This window comes from Leucoraja erinacea, chromosome 5, assembly GCF_028641065.1.
Source record: "Leucoraja erinacea ecotype New England chromosome 5, Leri_hhj_1, whole genome shotgun sequence".
In the NCBI taxonomy this organism is placed as follows: Eukaryota; Metazoa; Chordata; class Chondrichthyes; order Rajiformes; family Rajidae; genus Leucoraja; species Leucoraja erinaceus.
In genome coordinates, this window is record NC_073381.1 from 69,671,991 (window position 1) to 69,691,315 (window position 19,325).

Genomic DNA, 19,325 nt, shown 5'->3' on the forward strand with positions numbered 1-19,325 from the left:
GGTCAGTCATACAATTAAAAGTAACAGATCACTGAAAGACTCTGAAATTCTGGCCAATCTGTGTTAGCCTTGGTTCATTGTTAACACTGTTAACATTGTTAACAGCCTTTCAGTAAGCTGAACATCTATTTAAGTTGTTCCAAAGAATTAACTAGATAGTCTAAGAAGACATTTCAGTGATGGACTGAGAAAGTACTATACTTCTAAGGTTCATTTTCCAGATGTGATGTTGAACTGCAAAACTATTCAACCCTCCGAAGCAGCTGTAAAAAACCGAATTTTGTCATTCCTCAACACTCAATCCTTGATCAACATCACCAAAAAAATAATGTTACCCAGGCATATGGTGTTTAAGGTAGCTTGTGTACAAATTAGTTGCCTTCCTCCCCAAATTATAACAATTGCTGCACTTCAAATGCATGCGAAGGAAGGAACTGCAGATGCTGGTTTAAATCCACGATAGACCCTAAATGCTGGAGTAATTCAGTGGGACAGGCAGCATCTCTGGAGCGAAGGAATGGGTGACGTTTCGGGTTGAGACCCTTGTCTATCTTCAAAAGCATGCAATAGGTTATAAAGAACTTTATAACTTACCAAAGCCAATGTTCCTGGCAATAATTGGGAGTTCTGGACAGAAGATTCTGTCAGTAAAGGGCCTGTCCCACTGTATGAGGTAATTCAAGAGTTCTCCCGAGTTTCCCATGATTCGAACTCGGAGAATTACGCTAATAGCCATTCTTAGGTACTCGGGGCTCTCGAGAACATTTTTCCCACTGTTGAAAAATCTTCACGAGCTTACCGCATTTCCCAAGTACCTGCTGTTAGCGTTTCGAGCCGCGAAGAGACGTCCCGAGCTCCGACGTACCCGCTACGTACATTCTACGTACTTACCATGAGTTTGATTTTTGCAGACCATTTTTCAAGTTTAACAGAGAGATTACCTGGATTTTATTTTCTGTTTTGTTTCTGGGTGGCCTACTTTCACAGAAAAATGAAAAATTATACAAAGAAACCAAGGTTTATCAAACCTGTCACTGTTAGTTTAAAAATGAACGGATGAAATATTGCATCAGATAATACACAATAACATCATATTTGAATTTTTTCACACTTTTAAATTGTTGACAAGGAACAGCACATAGCCACAGAAAAGAAGGAAATATCTTTAAACCTGCTTGGTTATTTATATTAGTAATAAATGAGTTAGTGCATTCACATTGACTTCCTTTACAATTGCAGTGAAAAATAAGTGGACAGAAGAATAAAGTTAGCAAAATAATTGAAATATTGAAGTGAGATGAGACAGAAAATGCTATGAAAATGAATAGAAAGAAATAGTGCCTTGAAATTGTAAAGTAGTTAAAATAGTGAGACTATCGGCATTTACATCATGACTTTGTTAAACTGATACTGAATTCAGCTCAATGGTTCAAGCCCTCTTCCACAGCCATCGGTACTATTTGTCCTCTCCAAAGGGGAAAAGGGAAATAGTTTTAATTGATGTGAATATAAATAGGTTGCAAACAAATCTGCCAGAAATGTAAATGAAAGTGCTGGATGCACAACTGAGAGCATCAATGGAGTAGAGAACCAGTATTGATGCTTCCGGCTCAAAATCCTCAGTTGGAACTCCATCTTGTGCAGTTTTCTGAATTTCATCCACTCTAAAATACCTTGAACATATGTTTGTGCATGAAATCTAAATGAGGTTTCATTCCATATCAAGGTTCAATTACTGCTTCACAAATTACATGGAAGAAGAAAACTAATTTTAAGAACAAGCTTGTGACTTTCTTGCAAAATAGTTCAAAATATGATTCTATCCCTCTCATAATTTTAAAGACCTCTAACAAGTCCCCCTTTAACCTTCTGCGCTCCAAAGAATAAAAACCTTACTCTGTAACTTAGGTGCTGAAACCCAGGCAACATTCTAGTAAATCTCCTCTGTACTCTCTCTATTTTGTTGACATCTTTCCTATAATTTGGCGACCAAAATTGTACACCAGAATTGTCCTCACCAATGCCTTGTACAATTTTAACATTACATCCCAACTTCTATACTCAATGCTCTGATTTATAAAGGCCAGCACACCAAAAGCTTTCTTTACCACCCTATCTACATGAGAGTCCACCTACAGGGAACTATGCACAGTTATTCCTACATCCCTCTGTTCAACTGCATTCCTCAATTCGAGGAGCTCGCAGTCTCAGCTTGAGACCGATGTTGGGAGGCTCCAAATGACGCAAAAGGTTTCAACCAGACCCGACCCGGGGTCCGATCGCCTGGCGTGGGGGAGCTGAAATTCCCCCCGATGCAAGAGCTTGATCGCCTCGACACGGGGGCCAAAACGCCGCCAGCTATGGGAGCCAAGATCACCCCATCAACGGGTTGAGACCGCGGGAAAACAAAGAAGGGAAGAGATTTAACTTTTTTTCGCCTTCCATCACAATGAAGAATGTGGAGGAGTCACTGTGGTGGATGTTTATATTAAAATGTATTTTGTGTGTTTGGTTCGTTTTCATTGGTATGACTGGCAAATTTTATTATTGCTCGTATGTTGCAAAACATACTTGGCTAATAAAGTGTTATTATGATTATGATTATGATGATTTTTTTCAATGTTGTTGGTAGCGGGGAACGTTCCTTCCACAGATGTCACAGGATCTTTGAAGAGTTTTCTTCAAGGTCAAAGATAAATGCTGTTGCTTCAGCTCCAGTTGATTACTCTGAAGAATAACATAACCTGTGTGAAAAATATACATCTTCTAGATGCACTGGGACGCATCCTCAGCGATGTGACCTGGGGTCATCGGGTGTTTCAGTTCTCACAACATCAGACAGCCTCGCCCAGGCGACCCAGCCGGGGTTAATCAGTCCCCGACTTGTGTCCCAGCAGCAACCGCCCATGGATCAGCCATCTTAATAACTACTCTGCAGGGGTTGGGAGACTCTAGTGTGTGGAGGGACTGGGCTTTGTGAGGTGAGTCCTGGTCGGGTTCCTCCTGCTTCCCACCAGGTTCAAGGCCTGTGCGCTGCACCTCTTTCTCCTTCTCCGAGCATTTCATTCTCATCTGATGGACTTTTAGGCCATGGTGATTCATTAAGCCTTTCGTAGCTTTATTGGGTGTCTTTCTCATGAAAGACACAGACTGGGGTGCTAACCCAGCCTTTCCCGGGTGATGTCTGAAGAATAAAATAACCTAAATTGTATTGTGTAAGAAGGAACTGCAGATGCTGGTTTAGACTGAAGACTTGTCTGAAGAAGGGTCTCGACCGGAAACTTCACCCATTCCTTCTCTACAGAGATGCTGCCTGTCCCGCTGAGTTACACCAGCTTTTTGTGTTTAACCTAAATGGTATTGTTCTTCAATCTAATAAACTGAAATACCATGCGGATCTCATGAGGATATTGCTTAACTTTCATTTTTCTAGATTTTGAACCTTTTTATCCATTTTTAGTGAGATCAAGATGAGGTGCACCAACTAATTAGAATTTTAATTTGAACTTTAAGCTTCATAGTAGGAACCATGAGGAAAGCACAAAGTGCAGAAGTAATACAGTGGGTCAGGCATTATCTGTGGAGAGGATGGATAGGTGATGTTTTGGGTCCAAATCCTTCTTCATACCCTTCTGTATGTTTTGCTCAAGATTCCAGCATCTGCAGTTCATTGCGTCTCCATGGTAGGAAATATGACAATTAAGGAAATTTAAAATATGCTGACTAATTAGATCTCAATTTTTATAGCTGTTTTTTCATGTGAGAGTTCAATAATATGCCACTTACACAATAACATTTACAGATTTTTTTAAAGCACTATGAGGAAACTAAGTATAATTACGCCCATTTTGGGAATCCTTCCTAATGTTAGATGCATTGAAATTAATGATTCAACAATGATGTAAACCCTTAAAATATCGATGTAACGATAAATAAGATCTCTTGGATGGATATAGTGGAAAATAAAATAAAATTTAATAAACTATATTCTCTGGTTAAAAATCCCTTGGATGCCTGTTAAATCCCTGATATAGAGATGAAAGTTTATGTGTGCAAAGGATTGCTTTTGACCTTCCAGTGAAGCAGGCTGACCAGATTTCAAGGCATTCTCACTGTTAAGTGGCTTGTAATTCATGGAAGTTGCCAGCATCCCACGGCTTTTATTACAATGAAGCCTGACACCCAAGCTTCCTTCTCCTTAACATAGATAACAGGACATTTATTTATAATTAATAGATTAATATAGTTTAGTTTAGTTTATTGTCACGTGTACCAAGGTACAGGTAAAGCTTTTTTTGCGTGCTAACCAGTCAGCGGAAAGACAATACATGATTACAATCGAGCCATTCACAGTGTACAGATACACATTGAGGAAATAACGTTTAATGCAAGGTAAAGCTAGTAAAGTCCGATCAAAGATAGTTCGAAAGTAGTTCAGGACTGCTCTCTGGTTGCGGTAGGATGATTTAGTTGCCTGAAACCAGCTGGGAAGAAACTGTTCCTGAATCTGGAGGTGTGCATTTTCACAATACTATACCTTATGTCCGATATAGAATCCCAAGCATTGGTATTCACGCGCATAGAAGCTTGTATATTGGGAATGGGTTCAACCACCTCAGCTCCATGTTGTGCCTCCGACTCTGCTATAATCATGGAGTTATGCAATACTGAAGGGTGCCATTCAGCCCAGTATGCATGTGCTAGCTCTACGAGAGAGCTATCCTAGTTCTCTGCTCTGTCCAAGCAGCCATACACATTTTATTTTGTTATTTTTCAAATATATATCCAATTTCTATTATATCTCTCCAATTCACAGGAATCGCTCCAGCGTGCTTTCTGTTGTAATAGGGGACAGCAAACTGGTGAAATGATGAAGTCCCCATTCCAGATGAAACACGTCTAAGCATTCATTATAACCATAATGAACCCCCAAATGTCAGAAGAAACAGGAAATGCATATATTGCCAAAACTCAGATCCCTGATAATCATTATCCAGTCATATTTTTCTCTGCGGTTATATTGAACCAAAGCTGATGTCTGTTGTATTTCTCAATTATGATTTCATAGAAATTAGGGTGGCTCAGAAATACAAACAAATTATATACTCAGCAGTGGGTAATGAAAGGTGGCCTCTATATGTTGGTAGTGATGCATTGGGAAGTACAGTTTATTATGAGTTAACAAGAGGGGATTTTTGTGACATTTATTGAATAGCTGTTTGTTAACATGAATAAAACAATGGGATTAAATGCTAAATGTGTCTCCGGTGTGATGTGAGAAAACTTGAATGATCTCAATAAAACCAAGCCCAAAAAAAGGTCTTCTTTACCTTATTTACCTTTTTCACAAACCACCCTGATTTTCAATACTGTGGTTCTCAGAGTTACTTTAATTATTTCAATGAATTATTAGATTTCCATTTACATTAAAAGGAATAGAAAATTAGATTAATCTTGTTTTAAATTTTACAGTTTGCAACAATAGACCAACTTAATGCAAAATTACAAACCAAATAAAACAGCCAAAAAAAATAGACTATCTGTACCTTACTTAGAATAGGCTTTTTTCATAAACCAGCCTAATTTTCAGTACTGGTTATCAGAGTTACTTTAATTATTTATATGAATTATTTGATTTACATTAAACGGAAGAGAAAGTTAGATTAGTCATTTTAAGTGTTAAATTTTACATTTGCAACAATAGAACAACTTTATGCAAAATTCCATACACCCAAAATGATTTAAAAAACCCCATTTCATTTCTTGCAGAACAGTAGCGGCAGAATATGCAAGCCATTTCATTTTATTTCCTGTTGCTTACTATTAAGATTTTCCCAAAGGACAAGTACAGCTGTCTCATACCAGTAGTAATGACCTAGTTTTATGACTTTTGTTGAATTAAAAGAAGAAAAACAGTAACGCTCTCTTTGTTGATGGTATAAAAACATGATGGAGATTTATGCCTGTTGCTTTTTCAGAATCTGCCTCATTAATTTTGTTGCTCACTGCATTTGTCATTTTCAGGTGACAGCCACTAACAGTGTGAAGGGGTGTGATTCACATTTCCAAGGCACCTCCAGTGCTGCACCAATGGCTACAGGAGTCCTGGCACTGGTTTTAGAAGCCAAGTAAGTCCTACAGTGTTATTTGTGTTATTTCTGCCCAAGTTATAGGAGTAGAATTCGGCCATTCGACCCATCGAGTCTACTCTGCCATTCAATCATGGCTGATCTCTGCCTCCTAATCCCATTTTCCTGCCTTCACCCCCTAAACCTTGACACCCATTCTAATCAAGAATTTGTCGATGTCTGCCGTAAAAATATCCACTGACGGCCTCCACAGCCCTCCACGGCCCCCTGTGGCAATGAGTACCACAGATTAACAACCCTCTAACACAGCCAAACTCAGAGGGATTGTCCATGTTCCTGGCAAAAGAACCCCATGGTGTTAAAGGGTCAGGATTGGAGTTGCTGTGGTAGCCCTACCTATTATCTCAACCCTTCCCCCACACATTTCAGATGGAAAACTTAATTGTACAACTATACCATCCCGAGAGTCTGAAGAAGAGCTGACAAATCTCACAGTTGGCGTTGGCAGCGTAGAGTATCGGTGCACACTTATTGTTATGTATCTGGGCTATTTAAACAGATACGGTTGCTTAAAGTCAACTAGATGAGGGGAGACAGGATAAATTTTGTAAATTTCATGCTCCCAGTGGGGAGCCACATTTGAATGACATGAAGGTCTGAAAATAAGTACTTCAGTACTATATTCTACCTCATCTCTGACTCATGTTCTCATCAAGCATGGCTCACACTGTGAATTTGAATGTGCTCTACTTGCCCAAACATTTTGGAAATGTGTCACTTCATCCTTGTTAATAAAGGAACTGTACCTTACTGAAATAGTGTTAGGCAAACCTTTTCATTATTTTTTTATGGAAGATGGAATGTCTTGTGTCTTTAAATCGTGTGTGAAGTTAGATCTGCCTGTTCCAAAGAAGGCAGAAAGACATATGTCAATTATTATATGGCATCCTCATCTCATCTTCAACAGAATTGAATACTAGACATGTACCCAATGCAATATTGTCTGTTTTGTATCCGAGATCGTGTATTGATGTGCTCCTTTTCCCCCCAGTAATTCATTCATTGGGGGTGATGGGAGCCAGAGCATGTATTTCAGCCCATGAGATGTGTTCCATCATTAGATAAAAACATGTGTATATCAACTATTTCTTGGCCTCTTTGAGCTAGCAAATATCTACAAGACACAATGATGCAGTGGTAGAGTTGCTGCCTCACAGCACCTGAGACCCGGGTTCCATCCTAACTGTGGGTGCTGTCCATTTGCAGTTAGTACGTTCTCCCTGTGACCATGTGGGTTTTCCACGGGTGCTCTGGTTTCCTCCCACATTCCAAAGGTTTGTGGGTTAATTGGCTTCTGTAAAATTGTCACCAGTGTGTAGGATAGAGCTAGTGTATGGGTGATTGCTTGTCGGTGCGGACTTGGTGAGCCAAAGGGCCTGTTTCTAAGCTGTCCCTCTAAATTAAATCTTCATATCTGGAAGTAATAATTGAATAAGCATTTACTGATTATTCGGGGATACTCCTTAATCATCTTTTGTGAGGGTATTTTGAGTCTGGCTATGATTGTACCTATCTTTGACCAATAATTGACATTGTCAAATTATTTTTTGTAATTGAACACAAACATTTTATGCCTATTTCCTTCGCTCCATAGATGCTGCCTCACCCGCTGAGTTTCTCCAGCATTTTTGTCTACCTTCGATGCTCCAGCATCTGCAGTTCCTTCTTAAACAAACATTTTATTCGGTATCTCTACATGAAGACTATTAAACTATCATGGCCTTATTTCACAGCTGCGGAAGGATCTCAACCCAAAACATCATCTGTTCACTTCCCTCCATAGACATACCTGTCCAGTTGAGCAGATTTATTTTCCCCTGGGATTCCAGGAGCTGCAGTCTCTAATGTCTCCAGGCCTTGTTTTTGATACTTTCCTTGGATCTAAATGAATGGATGATTGAATGAATGAATGAATGTATGACTGAATGAATGAATGAATGAATGGATGAATGAATGAATGAATGAATGAATGAATGAATGAATGATGATTGAATGAATGAATGATTGAATGAATGAATGATTGAATGAATGAATGAATGTATGAATGATTGAATGATACTTTATTATCACATGTAACATATCACAGTGAGATTCTATGTTTTGCATACACAAGTACGCAAAGTGTTACCACATATGGAGCACTGACAAAGTTACAAAGTATTCCATTTAGTTCCCAATGGTCCCCCTTTTGTTCTCGGTGGTCCCCCCATGACAGCCCCCCTTCGTTCTCTATCTTTGTGGACAAATCCTATAGGTGTTGTTCAGTTTCCAATCACTACAGTGAGTCCTGTGAGTGAATAAATCGTTAGTTACTGTATTTTAGGGATGAAAATGTCCAAACAAGGCCTAACAATTGCAATGTTAAGATAATTAATAAAATAACAAAATTAATAAAAAGCACACTGGATTTACAGTACTTGACACAAACTATTTCCGCAAAGAAGTGAGACAATAACAGTGTTGAATTACAACTTAGAAAAGGTTTGGATGTTAACAGCTTTGAAGAGTAATCTACTACAATCACTCTATGACAACTTAGTATGGGCTACAAAGTTAGTATAAAACAAGTTGAGAGATGCATCTAAAATGATAAAGTGATAATCAAAGCACAAATCGGCATCAAAATGAAATGCTGGTGATGTTACATGTACATTTCTGTGATGGCTAAGATTAGAATAACTGCTCCCTATATTGTATGTTTAAGAAGGAACTGCAGACGCTGGAAAATCGAAGGTAGACAAAAATACTGGAGAAACTCAGCGGGTGAGGCAGCATCTATGGAGCGAAGGAAATAGGCAACGTTTTGGGTCGAAACCCTTTGTATGTTTGTTTCATGATCATTGTAATTTGTTTGCATATGTTCCTTACTTTTAACCCAAGCAATGCGGAATGTATACAAAAGGTGTAAGTAAGTGCAAATAAAACATCAGCCACCTACCAACGGTATATCATACTGGATGTACAAATCCACTTTCACCCCTGAGTAGATGGAGGAATACAAGGAGACATGGAGAGCTCTGAAACATGTGCAAATGGTTTATCAAACCTTTAACCATGCATTTGTTCATATATTATATACATATATCATACATTTGCATACATTACAGTCAAAATTTAGATAGATCTTTGATGTCATTCGCACACTTTATACAATATGCAGAATTGTTGATTTCACTTTTTTACAATTTACAGTAGTTATCATTGAAATTGAAATGTATTGCATACTGAAATACATACTGCAGGATCTAGTTTCTCCCTATGATAGCTATTCTCTGTTAAATACTTTCAAATACCTCATTTAATCCTTTTTATAATTATTCTTAAGCTTTGCTTTCCACTGTTTAATAAACGTCTTCTCTTTTCTCCTTTAAAAGCATCTAATTTCTTTCCAACTTTCCAATGAAACTTGACTGTACTTTTTCCTTGGCTTTTTTTATAATATCCAAAATACGCTACCCTAAAGTCTGCAACTCCATCCTGAGGTTTTCCATCAATTTGGATGCCCCAATTTTAAAACCAAGTTTGTTTTTAATATCTTAATTGCTTGATGCTGTCACAATTAATGGCCTGTGTATTTGCATTTATCCCTCCATCCTTTTAGATAACACATCCAATATATCATATTTCTTTGTACCATCTTCCAAAGTATCTTACTTTGCATTTTGCACATTTTGAACTGCATTAGGACCACTCTGTTATCCTATTTCCCTGATTTAAAAAAAGTACAAATTATTCTTTAAAATTATATATAATTTCATGTTATTGAAGAATTTTCCTATTATTCCCTCATTTCTCCAATGCCATTTTACGGTAAACCCAGGATACCATGGACCATCCTTCAATTTATTTTCTCCCTCCCACCTTTCCCTTCCTTATAGCCACATTAGGCATAGTGGCAAACATACTTATTTTTTGCCATTATTCTCGTGATTATTACATGACTGTTTTGAAAATCTTGAACCCACATCCACATTATTCTCCCAAATGCTGTGAGGAATTCTGTCAAGTACTTCAAATACAACCTGCCTCTTAAAAATCCATGCTGCCTAGCCTGAATTAAATCATGTTTTTGCAAGGGATCAGTACTTTTATCCCACATTGGAGATCATAGTGATTTGCTGACAATTTAAGTAAGACTAATGAGTTTATAATTATTCCACATTTGTCACTCCAGTTCTTCTACATTGACTCTCTTGCTAAAGAAATTTGAAAAAATATATGTAGGCAGTCATGTAAATCATGTAATTCCTCCTTATCTTCCCTTGGAATACCAGGATGTAAATTACTGTCATAGTAATAAAGTCAATGCAGACCAATTTGCTTACCTCAACTCGGCCTATTTGTTTCCATTTGGCCCAGATCCTTCTGAAACATTACTATCCATGTACGTGTCCAAATCTGTATTAAATATTGTAATTGTACCCACTTCTGCCAATTTCTATAGCAGTCCATGCCGCATACCCACCACCCATGTGAAAAATAATGGGTTCCCCTTAAATCTTTCATCTCTCACTTTAAACCAATAGTTTATTCAAACCTTTATTGCATTTAAACCCTCTATGCAATTTAAACCCTCTAGTTTTAGACTTCCCTCCCCCAGGACAGTAGCCTTTCATCTTGTCTATGCCCTTCATTATTTTATATTCCATCTCGTAAGATCACCCTTCAGCCTCTCAAACATTGAGGGAAAACAGCCCCAGTGTATCCACTCTCTTATAACTCAAGCCCTCCAGTCCCTGTAACATCCTTGTGAATCATTTCCACAATTTATTGGCAAAGTTCCTATAGTTAGATGACGCAAACTGCACACAATACTCCATTTCCTGAATGATGAAGCCAAGCATGCTATAGCCATTGTCACCAACCTGTCTGCCTATACTGCCACTTTCATGGAACAATGTACTTGCACCCCTTGGTGTCTCTGGTCTACAACATCCTTGCGAATAAAATCATGAGAGGAAAAGATTGAGTAGATGCACAGTCTCTTGCCCAGAGTAGCACTTTATAATGAATAGCTTTCTGAAACAGTTTGAAACACTACTGACTTTAGATAAAACTTCAGAGCATTTTCAGAACTTTTTCAGAATTATGAATCAAATACTTACTCTCTAGGTCAGTAGATGAATCGAGGACCAGAGGACATGTTTAAGGTGAAGGGGAAAAGATTTAATAAGAATCTGAGGGGTAACTTTTTAGACAATAGACAATAGGTGCAGGAGTAGGCCATTCGGCCCTTTGAGCCAGTACTGCCATTCACTGTGATCATGGCTGATAATCCCCAATCAGTACCCCATTCCTGCCTTCTCCCCATATCCCTTGACTCCGTTATTTTTAAGAGCCCTATCTAGCTCTCTCTTGAAAGCATCCAGAGAACCTGCCTCCACCGCCCTCTGGGGCAGAGAATTCCACAGATTCACCACTCTCTGTGAGAACAAGTGTTTCCTCGTCTCTGTTCTTAATGGCTTACTCCTTATTCGTAAACTGTGGCCGCTGGTTCACACTAAGGGTGGTGGATGTATGGAACAAACTGCCAGAGGAGGTAGTTGAGGCAGGGACTATCCCAACATTGAGGAAACAGTTAGACAGGTACATGGATAGGACTGGTTTGGAGAGATATGGACCAAACGCGGGTAGGTGGGACTAGTGGAGCTGGCACATGTTGGTCAGTGTGGGCAAGTTGGGCCAAAGGGCCTGTTTCCACACTGTATCACTCTGACTCTATGACCCTCTAGGGTCCAGCCATGAACTGAGCTCAGTTTTAATCATTCTCCTCATGGAGCAAAGCGAGCACAAGCGACGAAGAGCTTTGAGGAGTTGATTCTGCAATTCAAATTATAAAATATCACAGAAGTAGGGGATCAGAGGCTCTTCTGATGGTAGGACTGAATGTTAAAACCATGAAGAAAAGTATGTTGTGCAATGTTGAAACAGTTTTTTCTGAACTGTTATCCATCACTGGGAAGGTGGGACTGACATATGATGAAAGAATGGGTCGACTGGACTTGTATTCACTGGATTTTAGAAAGATGAGAGGGGGTCTTATCGAAACAAGTAAAACTCTTAAAGGATTGGACAGGCTAGATACAAGAACAATGGTCCTGATGTTGGGGGAGTCCAAAACCAGGGATCACAATTTTAAGTATAAAGGGCCTGTTCCACTTACGCGATTTTTTTCAGGGACTGCCCAAATCCGTCATAGTCGCAGCAGGTCACCGAAAATTTTAAAAATGTTGAGAATCCAGCGGCGACTAGAGAAAGGTACGACTCTTTGGGTGACTACTCACAACATTTTGGGTCAAGACCCTTCTTCAGACAATACAATTACAATTATTTTTGGAATTATGAAAAAGTTAATAGTGTAATTTTTTAAACGGATCATAAATTGGTTTCATGTCTGGGTTCAGGGTTCAGTCATTTATGTGCTAATTTCCGATACACTTCTGTTATTCATTTAAGTCATTGTGAGCCGTTGTCAGAGGCTGCTGGAAGTAAAGTTTAACTCTGCACATCATTTTGCCTCTTAGCTCATAAAATGTAACAAAGGTCACTGGTCCCATCAAAAGGATATTTTGAAATTATTATTGCTCAATAATACAATCACTCAGCAAGAGATTCTGTTGAGGTGAATTGAAAGGTATGTATTATCTGTGTATTTCTGACCAATAAAGAGACAATGTTCTTCCACCACAGTGATTCGTTTTAGTTTTAGATGGTTTTTTGTTTTAGATTGTGCCTTAGAGATACAGTGCAGATAACAATGATGCAAGCCAGAACAGAATAAGTGATTGGATTTCGAGGCCCAACATGAGAAGAGATTTCTTCCTGGAGGATAATGGTCACATTCCCACACTGTGACTAGTCCAGGGATCCGCAATCTAATATAGGCCGCATGCAAGAAACTTCACTGACCAGTGATAACTAAGTGACTGCTTTCTAAAGGAGAACTAAACCATAAGCATAACAGGTTTTAAAATACCCCTCATGACTTACTAATTTTTTAATTGTGGCTGTCAGTCGGGGAGGATTATTTTGTTGAATCTTTTTACTCTTTGGTATTTTAAATATGTTAATTTTAAGATTAAAATAAGAATAAAAAAAGACGAACAAAAACATCAAATAAGAGCCCGTTTTTAAAAACCCTATATTTGTACCGGCCTTTCCCCACAGGAGTAGAAACTAGGGGATTCATTCAAAATCTACATACTTTTTTTTGATTCCCCACCCCTGTCTCCTAGTCTGTGGGGGGAGAATCAATATTGGGTTTTTAGTGTTACTGTTCTCCCACTCTATAATTTCATTGTGGTTGGGACTGACAGGCCATACCTATCCTTTTCTTTATTTTTTTAATCCTTCTTTTTCAAAATAACTAAAGTGATTTTACAACCCACACTCCTTGTATGGAAACTACATTATTATCTATGTTTTGTGTAGGATTTGTTTAAGCATTGCCTTTGGTGTCACCCTGCATCATTGTTGATGGGAACTTACTAAAATGGTGCTATATAAGATTGAGGCATGAGATTTCAAACTTCAGAATGTAGATACTTACTTAGGAATCTTCAACAAAGGTTTGCTTTCTGGTGACATTTTTGATTGATTGACGTTTGTGTTGAAATTATCCAGCATTTTTTTTCTTTCCCTTTCATTTTATGTAAAGCTGACATGCGAGTTGACTTAAAACGTGCTATATAAATAAAAATGGTTTTGCTTGCTGACAATACAATCTGACATATCATATGGTTTTGCCTTGATCCTGCCAAAAGAAAAGACAAGCTCCTTTGTCCAGCCATTTGCCAAACTAACCCCAATCACCAGTATCCACCTATGTCCAGAGACTCTTGCCCTGAGTAGGGGAATTGAGGACCAGAGGACATAGGTTTAAGGTGAAGGGGAAATGATTTAATAGGAATCTGAGGGGTAACCTTGTCACACAAAGGGTGGTGGGTGTATAGAACCAGCTGCCAGAGGATGTAGTTGAGGCAGGGACTATTCCAATGTTTAAGAAACAATTAGACAGGTACATGGATAGGACAGGTTTGGAGGGATATGGACCAAACGCAGGCAGGTGGGACTAGTGTAGCTGCAACCACTCTCGAGCATGAAGGAGAGTTACGAAGACCTCCTACGACCTCGTGTCGACCATGCTGTGAGTATGAGTCGAGGGCAAACTCGCCAGAACTCGCGGATTAGGTTGCCCAAGTGGGACAGGCTCTTAAATCGTGTGGTGTTTTCCACAGGTTCCCCATTGATTATCAGTTGGTCTATTGCCTGCTGGTCTCCAGTGTGCATGGTCTTCTGGCAGCTGATCTTTCATCCACCCTTTGATGCATTCTCCTCCAGAGCAGTTGTCATCTCTTGAAGTTGTCATCTGCTAGTAGTGCAATGTCATCGGCAAAATCTAGGTCTGTGAGCCGTCTTCCTGTTCTCCACGGTATTCCAAAGTCAGGTTTGTTCATTGTTTTCCGTATGACATAGTCGATTGTGACCATAAACAGTAAAGGGCCTGTGCCACTTACGTGTCCTTGGCACGCAAATTACGCGACCTCGTCGTCGCGTTGAGGTGCATGGGCATCGTATGGCCGCGTAGGGCCGATCCCACTGAGAAGCGCGGAGGGGTATGTAGTTGTGCACAACATCGCACGGGGCACCGAAAATTTTGTAGCGAACAAAATCTTCGCACGCCAACGGCCTGTCGCGGAACTGACGGCCAAAGTGAGACAGGCCCAAGACCCTGGCGTGATGCAACCTCTCACCTCCAACAGCAGCAGAAGCAGGCAAACGATCAGCGAACTTGGCCTGGAGCTCACGACCGTTGCGGTCTGGATCCGCCCCCACTTCTACTCTCAAAGCGGGGCCAAGAAGATTGAAGATATACACAAAATGCTGGAGTAACTCAACTGAAGAAGAGTCTTGACACGAAACGTCATCCATTCCTTCTCTCCAAAGATGCTGCCGGTCCCGCTGAGTTACTCCAGCATTTTGTGTCCGTCTTCAAATGACGTCACTCGCTCCAGACGGCTGTGCGGTCAAATAAAGTCGCGTGCGACCTTTGCGGGATCATCGCGACTCAACGCGACCACGAGGTCAAGTAATTTGCGTGCCAAGGACACGTAAGTGGGACAGGCCCTTAAGGGGGTTAGAAGACAACCTTGTCTTAACCCTGTGACAATGTCCGCCTTTGGTTATGGATACCCAAAGCCAATGCCGGTCCCAAGCCCGGATAAAGGAGGAGGGTTGGGCGTACGGCTAGCACCCCGACCCCATAAAACCCAAACCCGCTACGGTAACAACAAGCATAAACCGTACTGCAAACTGGTATGAGAGATGGAGCTTGCCCTCTGCATGGAGAGAGTGAAACTAAATGAGTTTATTGTAGGGTTGTTATTAATGGATTCTTGATAGATAAGTTGGGCTCAGGTTGACCAGACCCATATACCATAGACCATACCTGTATTACCAGGCCCTTGTATATTTGGAATAAACAATCTCAACTCTTATATTTGCGTCTCCTTGCAATCAAGGTAATTATCTTGTTTTTCTGTATAATTGTTTAATGTACATGATTTGCTTGAAATGCTGCTTGATTTGATTTACCTGTATACCTTTTCAGTGCACCACTGGTCATGTAAGGCACAGTCAGTTGTCAAACATTTGAACAATGTTGCTTATATAACCAATCTTCTTACAATTTCCCCACTGTTTAGCATTCAGTGCAAGGTAAAACCAGCAAAGTCTGATCAAAGATAGTCTGAGGGTCACCAATGAGGTAGATAACAGTTCAGGACTGCTCTCTGGTTGTGGTGCAATTGCATGATAACAAGATACATTATGTATATACCAGGCCAATCAGGACCCTCTGAACAGCAGTCTCTTTCATTCAATGTTTGTTTATTTATTTGTTTATTTTTTATATTATTCCATCAATAGAACAAGTAGCAGAAAGTAGGATTAAAAGAATGAATCTGCTGCAGCCAATTTAGCACAACAGTTTGGATAGGTTGTAGCCTCCACCCGTGTGGAATTTACAAGTTCTAATTTATTGTACTGCTTATAATTTTGAAAACATCATAAACTGAGTAACAGTCAATGAATTTGTCAAATTCAACCTAACTCACCATCCCCCATGAAAACCATTATATCATCTTTTATATATGGAATATTGTTGAAGAGAGGATGGCTTTTGGAAAATGTAGCATTTCACAGCTAAGACTGTACTTTGAAATGATACATGGAAATTTGAATTATATGGTTTGAACTAACTTCAATTATAATATAATTTGAATTGTAGTGATATTGGGTTTTGTTTCAATGGATGGCTGTATGCCTGAACATATTATAATTGGATCATATTGAATTATTCCAAAAATCAGTTCTTGGAGTATTGCATGCTTTCACTCTTTTAACTGTTAATAGAGTGCAGAAATCCATCTTGTACTTTTTTGTTAGTTAGAAAGCAAATGGGTAAGAATGCATAAAAGAAGGAAATAAGATTCTACTGGTAAAGAATTATCACCAGCTGTTCCTACTGGTACACTCCCCCTTGGGACTAGAATGGCTCCAACTAGTGAACCTTGTATTAGCGCACCATTAGCTACAATTGCTGCTCCTCATTTTAAGCACCGTTACCAGTATTGATAGAGTTCCTGCTGGTTGTTCTTTCTATTTAACCATTGTCTTGAGAACTCATTCCTTATCATTTTTGGACATAGTTTTTAAACCTATTTATATGAAGCATGTTTGTGTACACTACTAACCTTGGGTATCACATATTTACTGCACAATTGGACCTTGACATTAAAAATAACGACATTAAGTCAGGCATCATCTCTGGAGAACACGAATTGGTAACATTTCAGGTTGAGATCTTTTTTCAGACTGATTGTAGTGGAAGGGTCGTAGGACTAAAAATAAAACCTATGTCCAGAAATTCCTCCCCAGTCACTATACCAACTTCAGATGAACCAAAGTATATGACTAAATAACTAATTTAGCAATCCCAACCAGACTAATTGTAGTGGAAGGGATGAGATGCAAGACAAAGCCTAATGAGTGATTGGTGGATACAGGTGAGAGGGGTTTTGTGATTGGGAGATGGTTGGGCAATGGTCAGAGATGGAAAAAACAACAGTTGTGAGATAAGCATAGAGGAAGTGCAAATTGTGAAGCCACAGGAAGTAATATAGGTGGAAGGGGAGTAATGGATGTGCATCCAGGTGGGGCACACGGAAAGGGGTGTGGGAGGGTATTGTTTGTCGGTTAGTTACCTAAAATTGTAGAATTTAATGTTCACACCCTTGGTTGACATGTGGCACCACCCTGGCAATGAAGGCCCAGGATAGAAAGGTCAGTATGGGAATGGGAAGAGGAGTTAAAATGGTTAGCAATCATTCCAGCAAGCCTTGGCAGACTGCGTGCAATTGTTTGGCGAAACGGTTATAGTATCCATGCTTGGTCTGTACCATGACGTTTGTGGTTCATTTGGGAGAAAAGGGGATAATAGGACAGATGGGCTTTAGACTGATATCAGGAAACATCCTCAAATGTCGTAGTGGGATAGGAGAGTGAAATACTTTCAACAGTCTAAATGCATTACATGATAGGGACACTGGAATTTCATCATCAATATATGTGCTCAAATATCATTTATCTAAGATCCATTTTATATAATTTATCTGAGATCCATTACTTCCCATATTCATAGACTTGTGGTTTTAATCGGTCTTTGGTATGTGAGACAAAACTGGGGCACCTGGAAGAAACCCACACAGTGATAGGGAGAACGCCACAAATTTACCACAGGAGGACAGGATTAAATTTGGGTTACTCAAACTCTGAGGCAACAGTATGTCAGTGGGCCACTATAGTTTTAGGGTTATTGATGATGCATTTTCACGTTATTCAAATGTTTGATAATTGCCACTGTGCCACCCTTTTATGTATGCACCTAAAAGCTTACATTAGGTTTTTTTTTTCCTCAACACAACTCAAACAAATTCCAGTATGTTCTTTAATGTTCTCCCATTTTATATCAGTCATCTGCATTCTTCCCAAACTGGCTCAACTCAAATCTTTGTCTCCCCTGCCCAACTCTCCATTCCTGATGACATTAGTTCTTTTCAATATATATTGACTTAGCTCTTTAAGTGAAACAATGTGATTTGCACTATGGTTTTTCAGTGGACTCATATAAAATGAAGGAAACTTTGTTTGCTTCAAATTATAAGTATATCTTTGCAATGTCTCTGGTCAGGTAGTGCACACTGTCAGGCATCAAACATATGAGTAAAGCTGCTGATATCACCAATCTTCCAACTTTCTCAAATCATTCCTTTCAAACATTTTAGACATTTCTCCTAAAGCTCTGCGTCAATAGCTATATTTTACACTGGCATTCAGTAGAGTTATAGTCCTACAGCATGGAGACAGGCCCTTCAGGCCATCTCACCATGCCGATCAAGATGCTCCATCTAAGCTAGTGCGCTTGCCCTCGAAACCTCTCCTATTCATGTATCTGTCTAAGTGTCTTTTAAATGTTGTTATTGTAACTGCCTCAGCTGCCTCCTTTGGCAGCTCATTCTATATGTCCACTATCTTCTGAGTGGAAAAAGTTGCCCCTCAGGTTCCCTATTAAATCTTTGCCCACTCAACTTAAACCTATGTCCTCTAGTTCTTGATTCCCTGACTGAGTAAATCCTACCCTGGGTATGAACTCTCTGTGCATTCAGCCTATCAATTTATACACCTCTACAAGATCACCCCTTAGACTCCTGCGCTCCAAGGAATAAAGTCCTAGCCTGCTCAACCTCTCCCTGTAGCCCAGGTCCTTGTCCTGGCAGCATCCTCATAAATCTTCTCTGCACTCTTTCTAGCTTAATTACATCAATGGTACTCTGGTGATATTATACTTCCAGTGGTTTAAAAAGGTTCAAATAGAAAAGTTAACTATTTTTAACTGGTATCCACCTATTTCTCAGATAAGAAATAGGTGACCAAGTGTAACCAATAGACAGATCTGGATTATTAATCTTTGGTCTCATTACAAAATGTGCAGTATAATTTTCTAAATTATGATATTTTAATTTGTAATTTGTAACACAATAGAATTAGGTCAACATTTCATTGAGTCATTAAAACATTTTAGATATGAAATGTAAGTATAACATTTCTCCCAGTTGT

At 39.3% G+C, this 19,325-nt stretch overlaps 1 protein-coding gene across 1 annotated transcript in view; it reads left to right on the forward strand.

Moving 5' to 3' along the window:
• Positions 1-19,325, forward strand: part of LOC129697375 (PC3-like endoprotease variant B) — a 1,319,937-nt gene that overhangs the window by 778,877 nt on the left and 521,735 nt on the right. The window contains exon 15 of the mRNA XM_055635860.1: positions 6,025-6,128. Coding sequence (XP_055491835.1) covers positions 6,025-6,128 — 104 coding nt within the window. The remainder of the gene's footprint in view (positions 1-6,024; positions 6,129-19,325) is intronic.